General features: G+C 40.2%; 2 protein-coding genes across 5 annotated transcripts in view; both read left to right on the plus strand.

Annotated features, from left to right (window-relative positions):
- Window positions 1-2,840: 2,840 nt before the first annotated feature.
- On the plus strand, window positions 2,841-7,008 carry osr2 (odd-skipped related transciption factor 2). 2 transcript variants are annotated; one of them, XM_083917994.1, is made up of 4 exons: window positions 2,841-3,132; window positions 5,083-5,773; window positions 6,118-6,217; window positions 6,533-7,008. In XM_083917994.1, the coding sequence occupies exons 2-4, from the start codon at window positions 5,121-5,123 to the stop codon at window positions 6,713-6,715; spliced, it is 936 nt and encodes a 311-aa protein (XP_083774120.1). In that variant the 5' UTR covers window positions 2,841-3,132; window positions 5,083-5,120; the 3' UTR covers window positions 6,716-7,008. The 2 variants fall into 2 exon arrangements, with proteins under 2 accessions (XP_083774120.1, XP_083774121.1); XM_083917995.1 differs by having other exon boundaries at window positions 6,615-7,008.
- A 3,696-nt stretch (window positions 7,009-10,704) lies between these two features.
- vps13b (vacuolar protein sorting 13 homolog B) overlaps window positions 10,705-27,820 on the plus strand; it is a 387,717-nt gene continuing 370,601 nt past the window's right edge. For all 3 annotated transcript variants that reach the window (XM_083918688.1, XM_083918687.1, XM_083918689.1), the window contains exons 1-3: window positions 10,705-10,819; window positions 11,939-12,097; window positions 15,286-15,429. In XM_083918688.1, coding sequence (XP_083774814.1) covers window positions 11,951-12,097; window positions 15,286-15,429 — 291 coding nt within the window. In that variant the 5' untranslated portion in view covers window positions 10,705-10,819; window positions 11,939-11,950. The remainder of the gene's footprint in view (window positions 10,820-11,938; window positions 12,098-15,285; window positions 15,430-27,820) is intronic.

Here is a 27,820-nt window from a genome sequence, read left to right on the forward strand (position 1 = left end):
TGGAAGAGGACTGTCGGCCATTACAGGCTTGGCAGCTGCACTGAGCTGCAACACTGATACTCTGTGGGAGTCAGATTATCTTAGAGAATGATGGCGGCTGCAAGGGACTCAGGGCAGGGCCAAAGGGCAAGGCACTAACTCTCTGGCTCTGACATTACCCGAACTATAAAGAATACAGTAATCCTATAGCAGTCTGGTGTAACCGTAAAATAAAAACGGTATACTATAGAGGCCACGTACAACATGTCCTGTCAGGAGCAATGAAACTAGATCAAATTCCACTGTGTTTCAGGTCGCTCTAAACTTATTATGGACTAGCCTATATGAGTCATATAAGCATGTATCTGTGATATTATAGCAGATACATGCACAGTAAGACAACATAAAAGCACAAAACACACACACACACACACACACACACACACACACACACACACACACACACACACCTCCGAGCACCATTATCATTGTTTCTGTGTCGGAATAGTAATATAGAGTAGACACCATACTATGTAGAAACAAAAGAGAAATTCATAAGTTTTTACACCCAAATTATCTGTAGCGCCACAGTCCATAAGAATTATACTAAAAACATAATCATCCATCGTGGGTGTGGATGTAATGGGGCTCTCGCGGTAGTTGTAAACCTTTAACTAAAGAAAAAGGTTCGGTTCACCTTGTGGAGAGCAATTTTCCTCGCAGAAAATATTTTCCTAATTTGTAAGATTTAAATAATTTCGATTTTTGGCTACAGATTACTGGTAAACTGAAACTGAATTATTGCTGATTGTATTATAGACCTGCAGCCTAAGATATGTTTTAAACCCTATGGTTGTTTTGGTGGCATTTTTCCATGGACAAAAAAATGAACACAATTTCCATTGTTATGCATTTTGTGAAAAGGATATGTTGAGAAAATGTAATCGTCTGTAATGTAAAAACGTGGGGTTTTATGTGTCTGCTAATCTGTCCGCAATGCTCAGTGTTTTGACAGTGAAGATAGAGGCCTGGGTGATATGAAACCGAACGAAAACCACAAGCACGTTGGGTGCAGAAAATGTTCTGCAGCTCTAAGAAACGAAAATTAGGCTCCAGGAGCTTTTGGATAGACTGAACGTCTTCTGTTGTTATCTCTCACATAATGAATTGAGATCTGTCTGACCTGTGCTTTTATTTGAATATTGAAAAAAATTCTTGCATGAACAAGTTAAAGCTCCAATGATCCGTTGCACTAATGAATAATAGATTTAGTTGTTTTTCGCCTGGTAGGGCAAATTACTTGTTTTATATTAAATGTTCATTATTTTAAAAGCATGGATTCCACAGAGTGATAGAAGCATTTTTGTTCTACGTTTTTTTGTCACCAGAGATGTCGATAGAACAAACAGACAAAATATAAAGTTGTTCCAACAGTTGTTCTGTCAGAGCCGCAATCACTTGAGTACAAGAGGAACCGGCTTGTTGTGTTGTTGAAGTCCCAATAGGCGGCGCTGCAGACCAGCCCTGTACTGCAGACACACGCAGTGCAGCGCTGCTAACCTCTGTCAGCACTGCTGCACTCAACAGTTTGAACCGCACATTCATTCGTCGTTTCCCTAATGTCGTTTTGTCATGGATGAGCATAATCAGAGAGAGGAAAAAAAGTTCAATACTTTAACGCGAGGTGGATAATAATGATCTTTACATTTGAACATTTCATTAGAATAATATCAGCAGACTTTTCCCATCCTTTATTTAAACTCCCATTCTTAAACTGACATTTTTAATTTAATTAATAAATCGACTTTTCGGTTATATACGTCCTCGTAGGAAATTCACCAAATCAAACGTCTTGGTTTAAAAACAACCGGTTGAAGTCTAGGCTGCCCGTGCGCGTAGAGAAACGTCTCTGCGTACGCAGCACAGAGAGGCGCACTTGAACTTTTCTGTCGAAAGTCTTAATAACTTTGCATCTAATGCTGTAGCCAGAAACAGTCAGCAATAGAAGTAAAGAGCAGTCTTATTAATCTCACACTCTTCCCTTCTGAGACATTCAATACAAATGCTGGACAGTGGTAAGTACGGCATGAAACATGTTTTTGTATCTGTTTTTCAACAAAAACATGTAACTGGTTTAAACACATAGCTATAGCCTCAACATATTACACGCAATTTATTAAATTGAATAAAATGTCAATTTATTTTTGGACAACATATGGGATGACTTGTGTGGTAACAAGCCATTAGTCGTGTGACGTTTTCATGGGGATGTAATTAGCCAGCTTTATTGAAGTGTTTTCATACAATGTCATGAAAAATTTAAACTACAGCCAGAAGGAAGAGAAGGGAAAAGGCAGCTCATTGTCAGAAGAAGTGGCGTTAACGGCTTACTTTGTATTTGTTCTGTTAACCTCAGAGTGTGTTTTCCTGTCACAAGCCTCAGATTTTTTTATTTTTTTTTTAATCTTTAAAAAAAAATCTTACCACAACCAAATAAAGCGATTTTATGTAGTGGCTCTTGCATGTGCCCTTCACTTGAGCTAATGGAGTCTATGGTTTGAAAAATTCTTGTAAGCTGCTCAAGTATCCAAAAGAAAGTTTTCAAAATCGTGGAGTTGGAGGAAAAAACGAGCAGGGTTTCCTCCTGCGCTTCCAATCGTGTTTCCAAAAGAAGGTATCAGCCTTGGCTATGTGGTATGAGAGGTGTCAGAGGAGGCAGGTTGAACTGAACACGCTTCTCTACTATGGTCTGGAGCCCTAGTTGCTATCCAAACACAAATAAACAGAGGAGGAACATTGGAGTTAATGATAGAGGAGGGGGGTGGAGGCGTGTCGGGGGGCGGGCTGAGCGCTCCAGAGCCCCGGAGCCCTGAAAAGTGAAGGACCGGTGCGCATTACGCACACTCCCAGCCCCAGCTCCGGACGGGACTCCCACGCCGTTGCTTTCTCTCCTCCAAACTTCTTCGCCTCTTTCCACAACTTGTCAGATCTCCGTAAAGGTCCGAGGCATCACAGCTGACTGCATGGCTACATGAAAGTTTCATGGACTTGGAACTTGGAAAACATATAGCGGCGTTTTATTGGAGCTCGTCGCCTCTATAGTTACTGTGGATTACTGACATAACGAAGGACCTTTGGCAGCTATTTATTGGGGTAAGATTCTGTTTGGCAGGGTATGTGTCAGTCTTCTGCAGAAAGGGACTCATCAGCACTCAGTTGTCAGAAGTTTTTATCTAAAGAAAATCTTTTTTCAACTTTTACTGTGCTATAACGCAACGAGACCAAACTGTTAGGGCAACTTTCCATGAACAAAAGCTAAATTAAATGTTGCTTCTAGAGGTGAATATAGTGCTTCGTGATGATCACCACCTTGAGGTCATAGTTCACCCACGCTTTGACATCATCGTGCTCTGTCCACAGTGTGTAACGATGCCGAAACAAGCAGTCGCGTCTCCAAAGACTTGTCACGACAGAGAATATAAAACCTTCTGCCAAAAAAAGAAACCGACAAAAGCACGACAAGGCTATAAGGCTTGTGTCAAAGCGTGAATGAAGTCCAAAGGTTACTGAGAGAAGAACAGGTTGAACAGAGTAATACATATGGGCAAAGAACAACAAGTGCTTGCATGGTGACTTACGTTGCACCTGTGCAAACTTCAATATAACCCCATCCCGTCTTTGAAAGGGAAAGCAAAGTACAAAGAATTCAAAGATCCGTGAAACAAATGTAACGACCTGAGCACCTGACCGAAACATGCGACCAGCCCTCCGGCTACCATGTAGGCAGGACTTGCAAGCCCTCTCCAAGTGTGAATAATGCCTTAATCTCCTGTAAGTTTCCGGTTCGGCAGCTTTGTGACAAATTATGTTAAAATACGAGTTGGTCTGACCTGTCAAAAACAGCTAATCATATTATCCAGACAAAAAAAAATCAGCTTTTTGACATTTTCATTCTCGACCAAATCTAAAGGTCCGCTCGCCGTCTCACCGCTGGATTCCTGCCAGTCCCGCTTTACCAGCCAGAGTCTTGAACTTACACGTTTTTTTCTGTGTGGGAAACATAACTCGTCATCCACACAAACATGGAACCAGGCCTTCGGGTTTTCTTGCAGTCAGTTCACCCTATTTTTCCTGCACTGGAGATATGTAGCTCCTGCTTTATTTAACTAAAACACGGTTCTGTAGAACAGTAGGTTCAAACGCTCAGATTGGATATTCTACCATGTTCTCATGCCCAGGGGTCAAAAACACGCAGCATGAAATAAAGTAGACATAAAGCCAAATATTAGGCCGAAGAAATCAGGTGGCTACTATCCGCAACCATGAAAATAAAAAGCACATGCATTTCAAGCAGAGATAAAAGGAACTTTCTTGTAGGTAATATACAGCTTTTGCATGTTTTCCTCTGACTCGTGCACATATTTGATCTCCGCATGCAGAACGTAAAACTTGTATAAACCTACATAGGCTACAGAGCTTGTTTTGCACTGTGAAACACCGACTACAACCGTCACAAACAACAATGTGTCTTCTCTAATTATCTCGTATGAGATGTAGTGCTTTATTAAGAGTGATTTACACTGTTAATCGATGCAATGTGAGTCTTTCACATTCCCTTAATTTAATTACAGTTTCGATGACTGATTTGTTTCATAAAATTGCTTTGAAACGTGTCTCCGTTTTTAAGGAACATACTTTGCTTCTGCTAAAATACGTGTTAAAATGATCTCTGTGGTTTTGCTTATGACAAACAGGGTTGTGGATTAATTATCATTATCAATATAAGAAAATACTGCTTCATCTTAAAAATCAGTTACAAAAGCTTTGTGCAAATTATTAAAATTAAAGTCACTGATTTGAGCCCTAACCAGCATAAATTATCCACTTTTGATTACTGCGGAAATATAATCCTATTTGTGGTTTCACGATCATCATATCATGTTAGAATAGAAATGTGTGTAAAAAATATGTTGTTGTGTGTTATGTATTTCAAGTAAGATAGTAGTCAAACAGGTGTTTTTACTGTAACATGAGAAGGACACAATTTGCCTGCTTTTGTTACCCCTGGCTCTAATGTGGCATTGTTTTGCATTTTCTCCCCAGGGTTTTCAGCGTGTCTTCTGCAGAAGGTCTGAGCCGAGATGGGGAGCAAAGCCCTGCACGCTCCGATCCCGCTGCACCCGGCCCTCCAGCTCACAAACTACTCCTTCCTGCAGGCCGTCAACACTTTCCCCGCTGACCAGCTGCAGGGACTGTACGGCCTCAGCGCTGTGCAAACCATGCACATGAACCACTGGACTCTAGGTTACCCGCACATCCAAGGACTTAGGTCGACGATCACAGAGATGGCAGCCGCTCAGGGTCTGGTCGACCCCAGGATTCCTTTTCCAGCGTTACCCTTCACAGCCGCAGCGCAGCTCTTCCATCCAAAACAAGCTGCCGTTGCGCACGGCATCCCCTCGCTGCACAAGGACAGACCGAGGTTTGACTTCGCCAACCTGGCCCTCGCTGCCACTCAGGAGGACCCGCCGAAAGCTGCGGATCTGGCGAAGTTGGCATCGGGACTAGGAGGAACCATCTCCGAGCTGAGTAAGCTGTCCCCGGACAGAAAACCCACCCGGGGCAGACTCCCATCCAAGACTAAAAAGGAATTTATTTGCAAGTTCTGCGGCAGGCATTTCACCAAGTCCTACAATCTCCTCATCCACGAGAGGACCCACACAGACGAACGACCCTATACCTGTGACATTTGCCACAAGGCCTTTAGAAGGCAAGACCACCTCAGAGACCACAGGTAAGACGGATTTAATACTGGGCTAATTACGCACAGGTTTAGAAGTGGGTGTCTCAAATTATCAGCAGTATCTCTGATTTTACATGTGATTTAAATCACAAATGTGTGTATTTATCTGAATAACCCCTTAAGGAAAAATAAAAATACATTCTTGATTTTGTTACAACATACAGGCTGTTGCTCGAGTTTTCTCCATGAGGGCGCTAAAGTACTTTTACGCATAAAGTTGGACGCTCAAAAGTTTTCACAGTGGAGATGTTTCGCCCTATGACTCTGGGGTTTGTGGATTTGTTGGAATCCCTGCATGAGCAGACATTTGATTAAGTGTTATTTCTGTTTTACAGATACATCCACTCCAAGGAAAAACCATTCAAATGTCAAGAATGTGGGAAGGGATTCTGTCAGTCTCGAACTCTAGCCGTCCATAAAACCTTACATATGCAGGTAAGCTGGAAATATTAACAATTACTATGATTTTTTCCTAACTAAACTTTGTGCTACTATGATCATAATTCACTTATAATGCACTTTATATTGCATGAATGGGGCTAACAGTCTCACTGAACAATTACGTTTGGCCTATTACAAAATAAAAATAAAAAATGTGAGTGAGAGACACGCGTAAGAAATATATGAAAATGTGTGTAAATCCATGAGTTATGACTGACACAATAGTGGATATATTTAGATGAATGAAATTTTTTAGACGTTTTATACAATTAAAGGGAATAATCATTTGCTTGCTTTAAATCTAAACAGGAGTCTCCCCACAAATGCCCCACATGCGGAAGAACCTTTAATCAAAGAAGTAACCTGAAAACTCACCTTCTCACCCATACAGACATCAAGCCCTACAGCTGTGGCCGCTGCGGAAAGGTGTTTCGGCGCAACTGTGACTTGCGACGGCACAGTTTGACGCACAGCCCACATCAGGACTACTAGCCTGGACAGACTAACAAAATAACAATGGACAAAACGTAGGAAGACAAGTCAGCGACTGTTTTTGTTCAAAGACAATCTCCAAATCAGGACACGTTTACTGCCGCACATTGTAGAGTGGGATTTGGTTGCATCTCAAGTTGGACAGCTTTCATACCACCTGTAAATATCAAGACCATGTACATAATGTTGTTTTTTTATTTTCTTTTATGACCTTGAAATGATAAAGTTGTCAAAAACAGTCATACGTTTAAGGTATGTTAAATTGTATTTTAGAAATAAATACTTCCATGATACATTGGCATTTGCTCTGTCTTTATTTCATGACCCCCATGCTAACACGAGGCACACTGTTAAAGCCAAATAGCAATATTTAGATCATCAAATGAGTCTTAATGTTTTGAGGCTGCAGGCAGTGAGAGCTTAGTGTTGGGCTTTTATAGTAGACCAGCAGATATCAGTCAGCAGCGAGGAAGCATGAAATATCCTGCAGGACAGAGAAGACATTCAAATGCACATGTGTGTGTTTTTGAATGACCATTGATTATGCATAGTACACAATCAGAATATGTTTTATGATAATTATATGATGACTATTCCACACAGTGTTTTTGTAAGTCTCTTTTGAATTATGGAGCTCCGTTATTAACGTCAATATTTAGAGCCTATAGAGGCTGATTATTATTATATTAGCCGCATTAGCTGCCATATCACGTCTTTATCTACATCACCTGTGATAACAGAATTGACTTGCAAATCGGCAGAAGGAGTGACCAGCGCAAAGAAAGCAGTTTAACCCAAGGAGATGACACGTGGCCGATACTGTCAACAGATCCCTTTTTGGTAAATTGTCGAAATTTCTATAATTCATCACTTACACTACAAACAATACAATAAAATACAACTAATTTGTTCGTTTCTCAGACTTATACATCAACCTTCTACCAACCTGCTATTCCACTCAACTGAGGAGGCGTAGTGCTTAGAGTACAAGTCAGTTCTGCCTACAGCTTCATCGTTTAAATATGCATTCACACAGCATAATTATTATCATAAGAAGCAGGTTTATGAAAATGGAAATGATGGACGATTGGAACGCTTCTACACCTAGGTTCAGTTAGATTTGTATAAATGGACTACATGTAAAAAAAATCAAAATTTGGATTTCATCCAACTAACCTTTGATCGGCCATGGCTGGATCAAAAAGCGCTTGAATATTAACCATTAGAGCTATGCCCTGTGGCAGAATAAGAGGATCTATAATATATATTAAATATGTATATATATAATATATTTATTTATATATGTATTTATATATATATTTATTCATATATTATAATTCGGTGAAGACAAAGTGATTCTCTCCCTCCTCATGTCTCTATGTTACCTGGCCTTCAGGCCATGGTTTCACCAGCCATTACTGGCTACTGAAAACATGTTTCAAAACTGATTTTTACCTGACAGCGTAATTAATTACTCGAAAGAATAGCGTTTATATTTAATGGGCTCGAAAATGGGGTCTGGAAGAAGTGGTTACAGTAACAACAGATGATTTAAAACGGCGGTCGTTGCTGCTGAAAGGCCATTAACTAAGGCCCAGTTTATTACGCGCTGCCGGCTTCTCCCAATTCTTTTCTAAATGACAACGTGCACTGTCTCCGACAAGTTCATATTTACAAAACAACAACGGAGCTTCTTCTATTCATCCAGAATTTTTTTTTTCTTTATCACAAAAAATGAAAACCTGCAAACGATACAAATATATATAAAAAGGACGATGTACACGCAACAACAAAAACAACAACAACAATAATAATAATAATAATAAAACCTGGAGTTTTTGAAAAATTGTATTTGAAAATAATTGTTTCAGAAAATAACATTGTATCTATTTAAATCTGTATCATCTTTTGATTACATCATTTGATTATATTTAGGCTATACAGTATATTATAGTTAAACCATTTCTATTGAACTATAATAAACGAAACAATTCTGGAGCCTAAATATGACCTCATAGTGTAACGCTGAAACCTACAGGTAAGTGCGGATCTGTAACTGATATAGCGTACAGCCTAGGTTATGTTTAATAAAGATATTTATTTGAAAAATAAAGTGACTTTTCCTCTCACAATCGAACTAAACTTAGCAATATTTTTAAACAAGTAGAAGTAGTTTAGCTTTCCTGGATCCGTTTTTATTTCAGTGTGTCGAAACACTGACCGACAGTTAACCAACAATTGATCAGCAAAGGTTTATTATTCAACTCAAATGTATCGGTTAGTATAACCTTACAGAAAGCACTGTCCTGGAGGGGGAAATTCCACTAATTGTCTTTGGTCATAAAGATCACATTATCTCAGGAGAAGAACAACAGAACATACGTCCTTTTAGATGTATTTTGGAGACCTCAAATGCATTTAAAGGCACTTTCTACACCACGAGCATGCCAGATTGGGCCAAATGACAGTCGGTCTACTATAATGTGTCGGCTGATCAATGTACTGAATCAAACTCAGTCTTGTCCGCTTATGAGAATTAACTTCACAATAATGGCAGCAATGGTGACACGCTGTCACATGTACGCATAGAGTGGACAGTCACATGGGGATCTTCATCGGTGACCAGCTGATGTGGACTGTGTACTCAGGAGGCTCTATCTCAGTGACAGGGGAGAGGCTGCACTGACAGGCCTCTGTGATCTCCATGTGACCCTCAGTGGCCAGTGCTGTGACGCACATCCACTTTTGATTTCAGTGACTCCAATGCCACAATCTGAGAAGTGATCTAAAATATCACAAAATCATCTAATCGTTTTCCAAACTATGCAATCAGTTGGGTGTATTTGTTTTTGCACGTTGGGACTTATTTGTGAGCTCTAATTACAATAGTCATTATATTGTCTAGCTATTAAAAACACCTGGCAGCAACTGACAACTGCATAAACAAAAAGCGTTAAGTGGGGCAAATATGACATAGATATAAGAGCCATTTGCTGCAGAAATTACGGGTGTGTAGGCTACATTACAAGTATGATTGTGAAGTAAAGACGGAGCCTAACCCTACCTTTCACTCCCTTATTAGCCTATATTCATCAAATAAGCAGGTTTTTATGATTCTATGGTCATCCATGGTGCTGAAAAAAAGACGGCAAAGGACAAATATAGCCTTGTTTACTTTTGATTGTTTTGTTTTGTTTTGTTTTACTTCAAAACCAATTGTCCATATAATTTGCCAATGCATTTTAATTTACACTTGGCTGTAGTCTACTTATTTTATAATTCCAATAACAAGAAGCTACGTCAACCTCACATATCAACACTATAATGGCACTTCATCTCATATTTAAGATTACATCAGTTCCAAAGTAAACAGTTTGGAAACAAGACACGACCTCATATGGCCAAAATGCAAAAATTCTTCTTTATATATACATTACATTACACTTTTCTTTCATTGGCTTTTCCATAGGTGTCGGTGAGTCAGAGGGCTATCTGAATATAGGTATATGTTCTTGAAATGAAACCGATGTAAATGTAACGTCACATAATGGTTGTTTTGATTTTTTTTTTTAAATTATTTTAATAATTTCAAGGGAAAGCTGTCCATGTATTAGCACACAATTGAGAAGTTGAATCCACTTTCTCAGCAGAGGTGAACTCCCACTGCTATGTAAGTGCTAGGGGCGTGCGAAATACATGACGAATATTACGTGAAATGACGCCTTCCTGTACTCCTCGTAAATCCTTACGCTGAGTGGTCGATGGTGTGACTGCAAGCACAAGTTCATTAGAAAAATGGATACAAGTAATATTGAAACACCGATTATATCCTGCTATTTGTTTTTAAACCAACTGGTAGACTACAGCACCTGGATCTGCAGTAACCAATGAGACAATGTAGCCTATTTATGTGCACTGAGCTGTGAGACGCAAATTTCCTATAGTCACAAAGGCAACACTACACATACGGAAGCCACGTTGGTGTTTACTGATGACGTTTGGGCTGAACCATTGAGCGATGTGGCTAACGTCAGTTAACAGGATGCATATGTTAAATTGAACGCCGAATTCAAGAAATAGCTACAGGATACACGCGGGAGTCAAGTAAGCAGGGGTTTGTCCATATTTACATGTGGCCACACATTTTAGCCAGCCACGAAGTTAGGGCGAATTCTACTTAGCAGTTAGCTTAGCTTCTTTACTGTGTATTGCTAGAATGACAGGAGAGCATACCTAACGTTAGCCTCTCTGGCTAACTGCTCCGAAGTTACATTTCTTACTACGCAGCACGACACCGCGTCCCTTAAAACACCAACTTATATTTACTTACGGTGTGCATTTTGGAAAGGAGGCTCTAACTAGTGCTAGCTTTTCTCCTCAGGTCGCATACAAAGGGAAGTCACACTAGCAAGCAGGCAAATTCAGGCACTAGTGAATTAAAATGAAGCCACGTAAAAGTAGAACCACTGAATCCTTAAAAAAAAAAAAGTAAAAACCAAAAACCCATGCAAATAGAATTCTCATTCTGTCTCTTTTGAGTGTCAATATCAGCTGCTCTGCATAAGCAACGAAAGTTACACCTACAGCCTACCTAGATATCACCTATAATTTGGCTAGTTTTAAAATCCACATATAATATTTATGACCCTTCCATGATAGGATAAGTAAGTAAGTAAGTAGCATATGTTTATTTGTATATCACCTTTATAAAGTTCATAATAAAACACATAAAGCAAATACAAGACTGAGCAACGGACACAAATATGCTTAAACATGTAAAGAAAATACTGAACAAAACTAAACAAAAGCAAGTGGGTCTTGGGGTGCTTTTAAAACATGTACACTGGGAGAGAGCTCCAAAGTTTAGGAACTACTACCGAAAAAGCACAGTCCATGTTTGTCTAGAGCGAAGAAAAAAAATAATGGGCCTTTTTCAAATACATATTTTTACTTGTCATAGCTGGAAAAGCACAGGTGTACTTAATATAATTAATTATGGCTCCATTCCATTTCAGTGACCCATCAAGCCCTCGCCAGTGAGCACACTAGATGTCACTAATGTTATTAATATATTTGGTCTTATGCTATGACATTTAGAATATCTGGTTGTGAAAAACGCGTATTCTGATCTATAGGCTTCAAAACAGTGGCATTTTAAAATATATAATACAAATAAACACATTGTGAATGACATAATTTGTTCAATGTTTGATGCATGTTCAGGACAGGGACAAGATGTTGGAGTCCTATGTCACACCTCTCCTGATGAGCTATGTGAACAAGTATATTAAGAATCTGAAGCCATCTGACCTGCAGCTGTCCCTCTGGGGAGGAGATGTGGTGCTCAGCAAGTTGGACCTGAAACTGGATGTGCTGGAACAGGTACTGTATATTGAATGTCTCCTCTTTTCACAAGACCAAGACAAGACTTACTGGGATGCCAGATGGTGTATTTTCTCATTCGATATCATGTAATGGGCAATGTAATCTTTAACATTTTTGTTTGCAGGAACGTCATGCAGTTCTTTTGATGGAGGATAGTTAGGAGTTATTATTTAAATCCTATTTTTACATTTAGCTTCTTAATGTTTACGGCAAACAATTTAATTTGTGTTTACTCATACCACTGTGATTTTTGTTATGATATTTGTAGGTTATTGCACTAATGTTTATTGCTGTTATTTACAAACACTGGTCATCCAGGTACATACAAGAAACAGTTGAAGGCATATGCAGCAATTGTCTAAATACACAGAATTCAAAGTTCGCCCCTCCTCCCAGGCTTAACGTGAGAGAGAGACAGCAGAGGTGGGTGAGCAGAGAGTGACTGAAGAGAGGGAGTTGCACTGGCAGGAACAAATCAGAGGAAAAAAACATTATATATTGTGTCACAGCGGTTACACTCTAAAGCACAAATAAACACAATCAATCCTCTGAACAACCCTAGGCAAGGCAAGGTCATTACAGCACCTTATCATACCCAAAGGTCACTCAATGTACTTTACAAGCAAAACAACAACACAGTAGTATAAAATGAGGATGCACTCACACTGGCCATCTGTACCGTGCCCCGTGCTTTAGGGTACTTGTCCCCCCCTCCCTCTCCCCTCACGGCCCAGGCCCGTTTGTACTCACACTGCCTGGGACTCGGCGAATGCTTCTTGCTGCCTATACATCATCACGCCGTAACATGTCACACGCATTGATGATGTCATCGCGATGCGTTGCTTTGTTTACAAATCTTTCCATAGACCTCAGAGTTTTTGTGCGTCTTGTCCAACTGTTTTTGAATATTTTCATCTGACCAAATCTGCAGTAAACACTCGGTGGAGTGTTCACGCCAACGTGAACATTTCGCCGCCATTGTTTTAAATGTCCATGCATGGTCCCTCCTTCTTTTTTCTATGTCCGAACAGGCGCACATAAAATTACGTCAGAACTGCCGTAGGCCTTGTGCTCGTACATGTGCGTACGCCCGTGCTCGTACATGTGTAATTGTGCTTTACAAAAGCTCACCTTTCCCAAACTGGCCATGGCCAATCACACTGGTCAAATGAACTAGACTTTACCCGTGAAGCGTTCTGGGAGCTCGGTATGGATGGACGGTGTGAGTGCGCTCTAAGATATTAAAACTACAGACACATTTTTATAAAGGTACAGACAGGTTTAATACAATAAATAAAAGCACCATAAAAACGGATTAATGCAGGAAGGTGCCGCATTGCCTGATTTTGTATGAATAGGATAAGGAGCTTCATCCTGTCGCTGCACCTAGTGTCAGTCAAACAGACTTTACCCAGATGCACTCTGCACACAGCAGCGGAGCAGTGTAACATTGAAGCACATATAAACACACAGCAATGTAACAACCTGTTCTCATCCCAGATCATCAAATACTGCCACTTTGTGTTATACAGACACTAAAGGGTGCCTTGTGTTAGTATCAGATGCTGAGGGATGTATGACGACCTGGGAATGAGAACAGGCCCCACACCCTGTGCTCTGTCATTGCTGGAGGTTATACACCCGTGCTAAGTGTGGCCCAAAGGTTAACTTCTAGAGACAAATTGAACACAGTAAAATAAGAAGAAAATAAGAGAATCCAGGCAGAGGGCAGGGTCTTTGGTGATACAAACACCACTACACACTTCTCTTCTAGGGGTGATGATTCAGAGGGATTACTTTTGTATCAATTTATACTTTGCTTTTTTGGAATGTTCTGCATATTATTTGCCTGATATCAGATGTAATTGTCAACTAGTTACACTCCATTCCCACATTCAGTCTGACATTGGCTGCAGTGATTTACATTGGGGAGGGGGATTGAATTTTCCCTAACCAATTAAAAGAGACATCCGGGCTGACCTGACCAGTTTAGCGTTATGCAAACTAGAATATGGGTAAAATAATTACATTCAGTGGCTCCTCTAGACTTTCCAAATATTATCAGAGCAAATTGATCTGATTCTGAGGGTGAAACAAGGCACCATGCACCTGTGCATATAAATGCAGAATGTCTTTATAATAAAGTCAGAATTTAAGTTGTTTCACTTGGAGATAAAATGAAAGGTTTGGAAAGTAATTAGCGTGGAGGGTAAGCACTTTTCCATTCAGTCTACGTACATCTCAGCTACAGTGTATATAGTCAAGGTCTATGGCCTTGACAAGCATCAGCAATGCTGGCACAAGCAGTATCCTTACTGTCATTTTGCTATTTGCAGGAGTTTACTCATATATTTTTCTCTGCAGTGTTATTTTGACACAGAGTTCTTTTTATACTTGTAATGTCTGGATTAGATCAGTCTGTCACAAGTTAAAAGAATTGTCTTTTCTCTTGAGTGGGTTCTGACTGCTGCTGAAGGGCAGACCAAAACACTACCTAACTCAACAGAGATTGTTCTGAAAGTTTTTATTGGAAGCAGCTTTAAGCCAACTGACAGAAGGAAGGAAATGTGTTAGGATTTTGATGTATAATGCTATGTCAAAACCTTTTCCTCCCCTTTCCTTTGTTTTATTGCCTTTCATTTGGACACTACCTCTTTTGAAATGTGCAATTAGAGATCATCTTCTCAATATGAGAAGTCATTTTTAGTGAAACATTGTGAGGGTTATCAAGCAGACATTCTGTAAATCTATGATAGCTTTTTCCTCAGAAATATATTTGGTTATTAGTTTTTTGGCTTATATTTGCAGAGGAGGCATGTAAAGATTGTGTGTAGGCAGTCTGGTTTCATGGGGCTTGTTCTCAGAGTAGTTCAAGATGCAGAACAATGATTTGAATGCCTCTGAGAAAATCTGACTGTTTTTGTTAAAAGCGTGACCAATATGTAATCTGAAGCTGTCGTTTTTACTATCCTCTCGTCCTCAAATATTTGTTTCAAAGAGCGGTTTAGAAAATGGATGGATGAAGACTTCTACGGTTCCAAATGTTCATGAAACCTCAGCAGTCATATCACCACATGTCCTTCCAATGTTGTCTGCATCGCAGATGTATTACTATAGTACAGATTACTCTGTCATTTCATAGCTATCTGTTGTGTTTATCTTTATATGTCTTTGCATATTTATAGGAGTTGAAGCTGCCCTTTACATTCATGAGTGGTCATATTCATGAGCTGCGTATCCATGTACCCTGGACCAAGCTGGGCTCGGAGCCTGTAGTCATTACCATCAACACCATGGAGTGCATCCTCAAGCTGAGGGATGGAGCCCAGGTTAGTTCCTTACTGGTATGAGAAAAATGTTATCCTTGATTCCACTATGAGGCCAAAACAGGACTGGCCAGAAAGTCCTCCTCAAGCCAAAGTTAAGCTTTCTTGTTTAATTTTCTCTCTGTTTCCAAGACGCTTTGTAAGTGTTGAATAGGGGTGTGACGAGATATCCTTCCACGAGATCTTGCAATTTTAAAATGTGACAATATCTCTCGTTGAGGTGAAAAGATGTCTCATGATATCAATATGTAAGTTGATAAAAAGCAACAGAGCGACAGATAAGACAGGAACAATATGTAAGCAATGTAAGAAGATTAGCATCATACTACAAGTTCTAGGTTCAATGTCGACGCGGTAGCGATCATCCAACCTGACAAACCTGAGCTGAGTGACAGCAGCTGGATAACCTGCCTTCACCAGCTGACTGACAGACATTTACTAAACCAAAACAGTTTTCATGTCGGCTCAATGGGAAGAAACTGAAGAAACTGTTTAACTGATTCATTGGCTTTATTTCTCCCACCAGCGCAGCGAGTGAGGCAGTCAGCAGCAGGTGACACACGCAGACTGAGCTGATCAGTCAATGTAGATACAGTTAATATGTTCATATTATGTATAGGCCTACGGAGGGAGAAACACAGGTTTAGGTCGATAATAACATGGACATGTATGTGTTCTGTGAGATGATTGAGTGATGGTCTCCACAACGCTTCTGATCATGCTGTGTGGAGCAGAAAGGAACTGTATGGTGACAGGCAGGTGGCTGTGCCGTTTTGGACAGCGAGCTCCCCCAAAGGCAAATATGTGCTCATTTAGCCCAATATAACACAATTGTGTCTGGCTTGGTAACTCTAATTCTAAGGTTTGTATCTGTAATGAACTAGCATGATCAGGATCAGAATCAGAAATACTTTAATAATCCCAGGGGGCAATTGTTTGATGACAGACAATTACCCCCCACACAAGCATCAAAGTGAGAACATGAGTCTACTGTATTTTGGGAGAGTTTGTTATAAACCTTTTTACTGCAGCCACACTTGCTAAAGACAGAGCTCAGTCATGTTAAGGGCAGTGCTTAAAATTTGTTAATAGATAAAGCTAAGTAGCCGTTGTCTTTCTTATCTTTGCTTAATTACTCTGATGAGAAATGCATAGACAAAAAAAGAAACCAGAAACAAGTTGATTACTGCCTCCCTGAGGTGGATTTATGAACTTGGGTCTTTTAGAATAGTGATCCGGATCATAATCTACTTTTTTAAAAAGCTTCTGAGGAATAAAGCACATTAACAAGTGCTGTAATGATAGTCTACATCTACAATAAGGAGCACATTTCCGAATTTGGGGTTAAATGTGTGTTGTCATCCACACTACCAGAATTTGCAAATGCTCTTTCAATTTATCAAGAGATTCATCTGCCTTTATATTTTAAACAGATGGTTTCCAGCATACAACATATATTAGCTATTGTCTCCCCCATCTTTTTGTCATTTAAAAATGGTCGGTGGCTACTCTGCCAATATGATTTTCAGGAAAGCACAGTACGCTCTCACTCAACACATCTGTCTCTTAAAAAGATGGACAGCTTCATTGACCACTGACCAGAAATATTCAGGGATCTCAAAACTGAGATGGGACTTTACTGAATTTAACGTTTTACCACTGGGCCATCTCCATCTTTAGCATGTCATTGGTCTCTGTTTCATTTAGGCTCTAAGCAGTAAATCAGCAAATCATGCTTCATCACAAAGATTTAGTATTACATTCATAAACAACTGGATATTGTTTTCACATCTCTGTGAAATTAGGCGGCTTAAAGGTCGCCCGTGGGGTTTGTTTCCTGTTGTAGTGCTAGCTCTTTTGTTTTTTCTATCACTGGGCCCTCGTTTTGTTCGTCTCGTGCAGCAATGCGTCAACAAAGGGAAGAAGATGACCGCAAGCTACTAAACATGGATGTGAAGTGAATGATGCAGTTTCAAAACTTTCATGACAAATCAGTTTTGCAATTTTTTTTTATAGGGAAGACAATGCATTTAGCATATTTATAAAACCTTAAGAATGCACACATTGGCCCTCATTTATCAAACGAACATACGGCAGAAAAACATGCGTACGACCATTTCCTGGCAAACTCCGGCATTTATCAATTTGGACGTGAGCGGGAGCTACGATCAAATCTCACGTCTGGTCTGAGATCGTGTACGCAAATTTGAGCCTGTGTATTTGCGGTGCAGCACAGCAAAATCTGGCTGAAAATAATGAACAAACCTCAGCTGTCATTAAGCATAAGCAGTATCATATTAAGAACAGATCAACACGGATTCTTAAAACCAATAAAAAAAATAAAAATTGTGGTTGGAGCAATTGATTGTACTCATGTGGGTCTGAAGGCACCATCCATGAATGATTACGCATTCATCAATCGCAAAAACTACCACTCAATGAATGTACAGGTGGTTTGTGATGCCAAGCTGTCGCTTTTAAACGTGGTGGCCAGGTGGCCGGGGACACACACACGATTCTTTTATATTTCAAAACAGCTCGGCTCCAGCCCCCCGCGACCCGACAGGGACAAGCGGTTGAATATGAACGAGTGAATGAATGTGTTGGCGCGTGGCTGCAGGAATGCGCACTGCAGAGCCAAAGTCATCTCCTCGGTAAGTGGCTACCCTCGATAAATTGCATTAAATCAAACAAGATATCAGATGATTAGCATCTTGGTATGGTTCTTCTAGGTGACAAAGGTTATCCTCTAACAGAATACCTAATAACCCCGCTGGCAAACCCTGCTACAGAGCAGGTTCAGCAGTGCGCACACACGCACAGGCGCACACGGGTCACAGTGGAGCGCTGCTTCCGTTCACTGCCTCCGTTCACTGCCTCCGTTCACTGCCTCCGTTATTCTTTTCAATACAGGGTTTTTATGGGCCCCTTTTATTCCACTCTTAAGACTGCCAAAAATCACATCTTTATTTTGCTCCATCTCGGATGTCAGGATGCCCATCTCTGTGTCGGAAAAGTTTCTTTTCTAACCAGCGTTTCTCCTCTCTATGTTTGACCTCAGTGGGCGAGGCCTCCGAAACAGGAATATTTAAGGGCGTAACATGTTAATGACGATCGAATTCAGCCGCCGCATTTATCAAGGCCCGCTTATTCGTACGCTGAGATTGGTCGGATACGAATGTTCATAAATCACACGTGGGTCCTTTCCTACCACCAATTCTGCGCTCAGATCTGCAACCGTCTTCACGCAAGATTGATAAATGAGGCCCAATGTGTTTTGGTGAGCGACACACATGTAAACTTTTTAGTTGACAAGAAAACTCTCCAGGGCACCTTCAAGCAACAAGAGTGAGAAGTTGTCCCTAGAGAAATCCCTAGAGAAATATTTATATTATTGTATTTATTTTAAAGTATTTTCATTGTTTAAGTGTGGTATGAAAGCCATATTTCTTAGATTTGTTACTGCAGAAGAACCTGGTCCTACCGCTGCCACCCATGCAGTTTTCAAAACTGAAAGTGTAGCTCCGCGCTGGGCCTTTATGGGAAGATTTCAAAGCCAGATGTCCCAGAAGAAACACATTTCAAGGGAAGTCAATTACAGCTAATTATATAGACTGCGGCAAAAAGATTTGTAACACATGAACTTGAGCTGCCCAGAACTAATGGTAAATATCATACTATGCAGGTGGCTACTGCTCATGTGATCAGGTTTCAAATTGATGGAAATTTAAACTTGTTTTTTATGCTTCATACACAGCTTAGGGTCATGTACCAGCACCGTTACTAGTGTAATGCATGTAGTCTCAAAACAACTATTTGTTACAGATGTTTTGTAAAAGGCTTCCAGTCAAGAAAAGATTTTGGGGGAATTGCAGATGACGTTTGGACAAATTATTCAGTGGTATGTGCACCCATGAGACATAATTTGGAGCAAAGCCAGATTTACAGCAGAAGTCCTTCTAGCATGTGGAATTTAAATGAGCTGCTACACTTCTCTCATGTGTGTGTGAGTGGGAGGCAGGAGGCTGACTACTGTGTGCTTAAGCCAAGAAAATGTAGCCACTTTACTTATATGCTATAGATTTGTGTAGTTTGGTGACTTGCCTTACCTTTTTTCATCTTTATTACATTTTCGACATTGTAAGACTGCAATATTTGCCATGTCATCTCTTTGGTGGCAGTTTCCTTCTTTGGTCAGACCAGATAGAATTTCCTTGATTGAAGGAAAAGGTTTGTAGGCCTTTGTCACATTAGTCTCACAGAAATAAGATTATATTTCTCTGGAGGTTAGATATCCTGTTCATATGCATGTCAGGCCCAGGTTTAGTTTTAATCAGTTTCCAGCACAGGATGCAGGGAGTTTGGCATAGGTGCATGCAAAACCTGGGACATGGCAATTCTCCCTGAAGCCCTCAAGTAATTTAGGTGATGGCCCACAGGATTTTAAAATGAGCTGAAAAAATGGATCTGTGTATGGAAAATCTTACATTTTAAATATAGTAGATTACTAGTGTTTCTTTTGTCCAGTAGAGACAGGAACTTTGTGGTGGGCCTCATGTGGCCAAAGTGTGGAAATGATAAATGATATCATTAATAGGGTTTGTTTTCATAATTACTGCTAAGGCCTGAGTGCTAGCCTGTAAAAACATCCGTACGTCTTTTGAAGTTCATTAAGGGTTGTGTAATTTGACTGGAATTATTTGGAACTTTTTTTTACGTTCGTGTTTCCCCTCGGGAGGAACTGGGTAATATTAGGGATATTCATATTGCTCAATAGGACCCATCTGCACAGCACCAAGAGCAGCACACAATTATAGTTTCCAGCAAATGTGGAAATTTAGGCGTTTAGCAGCAGTTGGAGATTACAGCTCCTGCTGACAGTGTAATTGCTTAAAATGAGCTTGAATGAGGACTTGTAGTGAACAAAGTAAAGTAATAGAAAAAATGTTGTCAACTTGTTTTTGACATTCATTTTACAAACTCAAGGCCATTTACAAACAAAATGCTTACATTTTACTTGTGCTTTATTGTGTCCTAAAGACATATGGTGCTCTGAAGCAAGCTTTCAAATCTTCCTTGAGTGTGTTAAGGCTGCCTGCATTATTTGTAGAGTAGACCCTGGACATGCTTTCTTTAAAACGTAACTCTGTCTTAAAATTACTTTTGTTTAGTTTTCAGATTTATTGTACATGTAGATGAATTCTTCTGTCCATATATTTTTTCTCTTCAGTTTCTAATTCCAAAAATGTAAATCACTGTAGTTCATGTATAAGTTGAATAATTAGTGCGGACATCTTTATGTGAAATTAGACTAAGTCCTGGTCTTTGCCCAAGAGCTTAATATGTGTAACAGGAGATTGGTCATGGGGATGAAAGGGTTTTGTAGTAGTCAACTTTAACTTCTTTATTCTTGTTGAAAGACACTCTCAATATGGCCCCCTCCTGAGTTACTTGATATGAATGAACTGTTTGATCTGAGCCCGTTCTAAATTGAAAAGCAATCTGAAAAAGTCAAGAGCTGCACAGGATAAAATAATAGTTTTAAAATCTGTCACTCTATATTCAGAGCCCCTGTGGAACCTAAAGTTATTAATAGAACTCATAAGGTCTCCATCTAGTATCTTCTTTTGCCCATGGAAATCTCATGGAAGGAGTTAGCGGCAAGATTCAGTTTACCAGCTTCCCACCAAACTATTCACGTCCAGGACAGATTTTCTATAAGTGAGTATTTCCACTAGGTGGTTGTCATTTTAAGGTTTTCAACTCAGATGTGGTAGATAGGAGCTGGTTTGTGATGTAATACTGAGCATGAGCATTTGATTTAAGGCATTATACAAGCCTCCCCCTATAATGAGGAGATGGATAAAGCCTGAGATAGAATTTATTGTGCGGCCGTTTTTAGGAGTTTTGTTCTTGTATTTGTCGTTAGTTGTAGCAGTAACAGAAATTGGCAAGATTGAACTCAGGCCTTAATGAAAGACCTAACAGCTAACATTGATGTGATGTTGCAAAATCACAGGCACAATTTTTTTTCTTGACATCTTGGTAAACTGCTGCAGATGTTAAAGATGAGGTGTGATCAGCAAAGTCAGGGAACTGGCTGGACAGCAGTAACAGTGGATCATAACACTCTCAGGCACTCTTTACTTTTTATGAGACAAAGATAAGGGCTTGGGTTTACTGAGGAGAGCCTTTCTGGTTTTGGCTCAGGTCGCTGCTTGATCTGGGAGTTTTATGGCTGTTGAGTGCATTTGCCACTGATGTGGAGGTTCTGATTGATGCATTGCCTCAAGATGATTTGGGGAGGTGCCTCTGAGACTTGTTGGTTTGGCATATGGTCCAACTAGGCTCTTTCTTCTGTTAGATTCCTTCCAAACTATTTTTGGGCTTTACACCATCAGACCTCATTGCTCCTAAATAATGGGTAATACATGTGAATTAGGGAAACCCCTTATTTTAGAGTCCTTAAAAACCCCAAGTTATTCTGTTTCTAAATCTACCACCTATAGGACAAAGGATTACTACTTTGGCTTAGACAGAAAGTAAGATAGAAATTTACAGATGTGATGCGTGACTTTTTAATATCAACCAATCAATTACACACTGGTTTTGAAACATTGTGACCTTGCCATGAAATTATACTGTGGATGCTACTGCTTTAACATGTGGTTTTGCCACCCAGGGGTTGAATCCACAACCCACTAAATAGGAAACCCGTCATGTATGGACCGTTCACCACCAGCTTCTGTAGTAATGTTCTATTGTTCATTCATTCATTCATCTTCAACCGCTCATCCCTGTCGGGGTCGCGGGGGGCTGGGCAATTTCAGAGTCATCAATGAACCTAACACCTGCATGTCTTTGGACTGTGGGAAGAAACTGGAGTACTCGGAGGAAACCCACGCAGACACGGGGAGAACATGCAGCTCCACACAGAAAGGCCCCAGCCTGGATGCGAACCTGGAACCTTCTCGCTGTGAGGCGCCCCATGTTCTATTGTTGTTATACTTTATTTAAAATTACATTGTGTCATCTAGTAAAAAACATGCAAATCAGTCTCCATAGTATACAGTCTCCTGACAGAGTAAGACCCAGTCTGTTTGTGCCTGTTCTACTCATCCCTCACAAGTCAGAAAACACAAAGGAAACAGTTAAACAAGTAAAAGAAAACCGCCTGTGGAAGTTTGCAATCAGATAGCACAAACTGGATAATCTCTGTCCCAATGCCATCCGGAAATCTTGCCTTTGATTCTCCGGCTCGCAGAGAGCAAATGGCTTACAGAGATTGTACCATAAATCTGTCTGATCATCAGCTCAGCGGGGCCTTCTCTTCAGGACTGAGGAGACACAGGGTGCAGACATGGAGCTTTGGAGAATCTGATTTCCTTGAATTTAACCCCCTGTAGCAGTAACAAAACCCATTTCTGACTTTAAATATAAAAAGATGGAGTAATGTTGGCACAGTGTGGATTCCTCAGGCAGGTTGGAATCAAGTGTTTTGATGAGAGACAAAGAGAACTATAGGAAAACAGAAGTAGATTGAACATCAGAGTGTATGTGTTTGGGAGTGTTTATGAAAGAATCTATGTGTCTAGGTCATTTTGCAGTGGTAGCATTTCCATGGCTATGAAAGTGAAATCTCCAATTTTTTTTTATGGTTTTCAGACTTCATGTAAACTTATCCTTAAAGCCCACGTCCATTGTTTATTTTATGACCCGTCTTCAAATTTCCCCTCTAAAAATTGCCTCATGTATTGTAGTGCTATGCTGATGGTGTTTGCATACGTTTTATAAAATGGCAACTCTAACATCAAATTTTTGTCTTATATTGGCAAGATTAGGATATATTTCAGGTGAGACTGGATATGATGACAGTGGGCATAAGACTGACTAGTCATGAGGATGCCCACTGTCACCTTATTCAAGTTCTCAACACTGAGTGACCCATTGCACTGGTCTCTGTTTAGCATTCCAAACTGATTTAAAGCATCTGCAGAAGGAAATGCACTAGTGTGTCATTCCAGCAGAAGGCCCTGTACCCAGCCACCATTGCCTATGAGTCAGCCAGCGCTACACAACCCACCGTGTTACACTGCTTTGTCTTTGAGGTTTGATGGAGTTTTGGGTTCCTGGTGGGATGAACTTCAGCTCCTTAGACACAGGAAAGCTTTCGGGGGGAGGGGGCTGGAATTAAACCCAATGGCTTCCTGCATCCAGTGAGTGAAGTGGTGATCAATACACTCTGGGCAGGATGCTGCCACTCCACAATTTAATCCCTGCTCTCAGGCCATCCGGACTACAGCAATCCCTCAATGGAGCTTGTTACTAGCTGGATGCTCCTGGTGATATTCCTGTCTGGGAAACGATTACCTAGCAATTAGAGCTAATGTTGGAATTATTAGTGCTTTTTTCAGACAGAAGAAATGGGAAGATAGTGTCACAATTAGGAACACCACATGCTTTGAGTCTTAAATCTAAATAGACAATATAAGAAGATAATTAAATTAGGGAACATCTTTACCACTATATAAGATCCTTGTGTAGGGTTCCATTTAATTTATTTCATTTAATTTATTTTTTAGGGTGTTGCACAACCAGGTTTGGTTTTATTTTATTTCTATTCTTTCTATGTTTTATTTTGGGTGAGGCAGAAAATGCCAAAAAGGAGTGAAACAGAAACTGAGTTCCTTTATGTGTAAGAAAGGTAGGCTTGTGTGATTTGATGTTACCCAAACTGTGGGTGGTCTGTGTTTTAAGTCTCATGGTGAGTGTGGGCTCCATTTAGCAGACCCTCACCCCTTTGACCTATAAATAATTTCACTCTTATTATAGAAATGATGATGCCATTTAAGGCTGGACATTTTAACCAAGAAAATCATGCATGGAGAGCTATTTGATGTGCCAGTCTTTGATTTCTTTCTTCAATACTAAATTCAATTCCATCTATAGATTCAGACTCACCATAACACATTTTATATGGAATACAGGTCTGACAGAAGTAGCTCCCTTGCTCTACTTTGTGTTTTGGTATATGAGTTATATTCCACTTGCCCCAGAGTGTGCCGGAATGAATAGTGTTTGCTTTTATCTTGGTCGGCCAGGGCGCCTGCAATGTGTGGGTAAGAGAAGAAGAATGTAATATGAATAATTGCACAACATGTCACTCTCCATGGTGGGAACAGGAAGAAAAGGGGATTGGAAGGAGAAGGCCTATGGTTAACTGAAAAGATAATAAACATACAGATCTTGAAGGAGTATATCACCCTTGCTTGACATTGGCCATATTGCTTGTTTAAAATGACCAACATGATAAGAATTCACATGCTTTAATCAAGTTCTGTGTATGCTCCCAATCTTTCATAAAAAATGTTTTTACAGTTATAATTTCCAGTTGCCAACAGAAGAAAGAACATATATATTGGGATGCTGATTGGTTAAGATACAGCATCACAGAAATATCCTTGAGGTAAAGTCATATTCACATTTTATAAAGCTAAACTATTATTTGAAAAATTGAAAACCCTAGTGCTACAAAAGTTTGACTTCAGGGTTTAGTAGCATGTCTTTCAGAGATTTAACACATTCCCTTTAAAGATTCAAATCTGCTCTTTCGGCTTTGTATGCTGGGATTTCTAACATCATTTTTATGGGGGACAGATCTGAAACTCAAAGAGCACCTCAAAACAACCCATCCAGCCTGGGCAGCAACAAAGGGTTAATCTTTTGCTACTTGCTCAAACCAAATACAGTTTTGCAAGCTGTTCTGTCACACACCTGTGTTCAAACATGAAACTGTAGTAACATTACAGACATTATACCCACACATGAGTATAAAGCAGGTATTCAATGTCAAAATTTGAAATGTTCATGTTCTTCACTCTGGCTATTGACCAGGGGCAGGGCTCTTGTTTCATTGGTTTGTTATCCAAGTTAAGAAATGAAAGCGTCTTCTTTCATTACACTGATGAAGACAATGTGAGCCCTGAGACAAATGGGATGCAACTGATCCAAAGTAAGGTTGACAGTTTTCTATCTCTCAAGTAAGCTGATGAATGTTGACAGTACCTCAGTTGCTTTGGAACCTGGTGTATAAAAGCTATGCAAACATAAGGCCTGCTGCATTCCGCTTGCATGCTCAAACCTACTGCAATATGGCTTTGGTATTTCTCAACATTGACGGAAAGTCCTCTCCCATTTCTCTCTGTAAGATTTATTCTATCTTGTTGGTTTCCGAACATTGATACTCTCCAAGAACACTTAGGCCTTTATAGTTCATGCCTCCCTGCTGCACCTCACATGTGTAATTAAGTTGTCAGAGTAGCCTGAGCCACTGCTTGCACTGTTCTTGGAGGCTGGTATTAACATTGTTAAAGGGGTGCTCATATCTTGTATAATGTGCTTAATATTATGTTTGAAATAATGGGCAGAGCTCAGAACAGGGTGGTTCAGTTTTCGACAGATGAATGGCAGTTTATGTTAAAATTCAGGTCCTGGTCCCTAGTTTTCAGCAACCCAATAGAAAAAGAAGATTTTTAGAGGAAATAACTCTATAAGATGCTCATTTTCCTTACCATTATTAATAACTAATTTTATCTCATGTAGGAATGTAATGTGCAATTAACAGGTTAAAGTGTTTGGGAATAACCCCACAGGTGTCATAGTGAACTCAAGTAAGGTGTGTGTGTGTGTGTGTGTGTGTGTGTGTGTGTGTGTGTGTGTGTGTGTGTGTGTGTGTGTGTGTGTGTGTGTGTGTGTGTGTGTGTGTGTGTGTGTGTGTGTGTGTGTGTGTGTGTGTGTGTGTGTGTGTGTGTGTGTGTGTGTGTGTGTGTGTGTGTGTGTGTGTGTGTGTGTGTGTGTGTGGGGGGGGGGGGTCTGCGGGTCTGCGCGGAGTGTTTTATTGTAGCTAACACATTGCAGTTATTAGCATTAGGGGGTAGCTGTGCCAGCATAAGCAGCATGCCTCACATGCTCAGCCTGGGCTTGTGGTTAGCTGATGGAGACATCTGAAGGACCAAAGCCTCTCAGATCTAAATCAGGAACAATTTCTCCCTCTTTCCCATTCTCTCATGCACCCCTCCACCCCCGTTGGCTTTTTGTTCTCTTGACGTTGTTTTCACACTCTTTGCTCCCTTTCATTGTCTTTCTTTGTCCCTTTCCTTTAAGTTTTCTCCCTTTCACCAGTGAGACAACTGTTATGTGTGTCAGGTGTCAGGTGCAGTAACACTAAAAGTGTAGGTCACCAGCAGGAACATGGCATGTCAACAACAAGAGGTCACTGGGCAGAGTTTCAATGGGCTCCAATGAAAGGAAAATGGAGACAGCAGTGATCTAGACTGTTCAGCCTGGTTCCAAATTCCACCACGGCACCTACATCAGAACTAAAATCTTTTGTTTGAATAACAATTGTGGAAAATAAACATGGTTAGTGAGGATGAAAGACCGTGGACCTCAGCGCTCCCTTTGCTTTGAAATGTTTTACTGCTGACCTGCTTACTGTTGTGGGGAAATAACAAGCAAAATAGCTATTTTGTAACAAATAATCCAGTTTCAGGCATGAATACTCTGGCTTTGAGATTTACTAGATTAATGGAGAATTATGCACACTTTAACTGGAGCAGAAACAGCTACTGTACCGTAAACACAAGATTGGTTTCTGCTGGTATTACTCGAGGTTTCTTTTAAAGACTAAAGAACATGTCTCAGGATTTAAACCTATACTCCCGAATGTAATAGGTCCAAAGTAAAGCTACAATTCACTTACACTGGTCACATTTTGTAATGGACAGTAATGGCACTGATTGGTCTTCGACAGCTCAAAACTTGTGTACAGCGTTAAAGAGGTTTGTGGTGGTAACTAAGTTAAAGCCTTGACTTTTGGCTCTTTACAGTTATGTTGGTTTTGGTTTAGTGTGAAGATATTTTAGATCTAAAGCCTTTCAGGTGGAGATAATGCAACAGCTCCTTCTGTTTCTGCCTGTGGTTCTAGTCCATAACTGGGAGCCCTGTTTGTCTTTGTTGTTATTCTGGGCATGCTGGAGGCAGATATTAAACATAGCCAGTTTGACTTGGGTGCAGTGGAGTCACTCTTGCAGAGCCTTCTAGCATGACATCACCAGTGCTGCTGTTGTGATTCCTCCCGCTTTAGAGTGAAATAGTTTTGTAATTGTGCATTCTCCTTTTGGCGTTGGAATCTTTTCCATGTCCCTGCTCCCCCCCCCTCTTTAATGAACATAAACACAACTTCTGGTATTACAGACCTTGCACATAACCTTTTGAAATGATTCTAAAGAAATTCCACAAGTCTGTCTATTCTCTGTTGTGGTTGCAGTAATTATATAGGTATGAAGGTTATGAAAAACACAAATTATAGATAACTCATTTGACTATAAAGACA

This window comes from Echiichthys vipera (assembly GCF_963691815.1).
Source record: "Echiichthys vipera genome assembly, chromosome: 8".
Lineage (NCBI taxonomy): Eukaryota > Metazoa > Chordata > Actinopteri > Perciformes > Trachinidae > Echiichthys > Echiichthys vipera.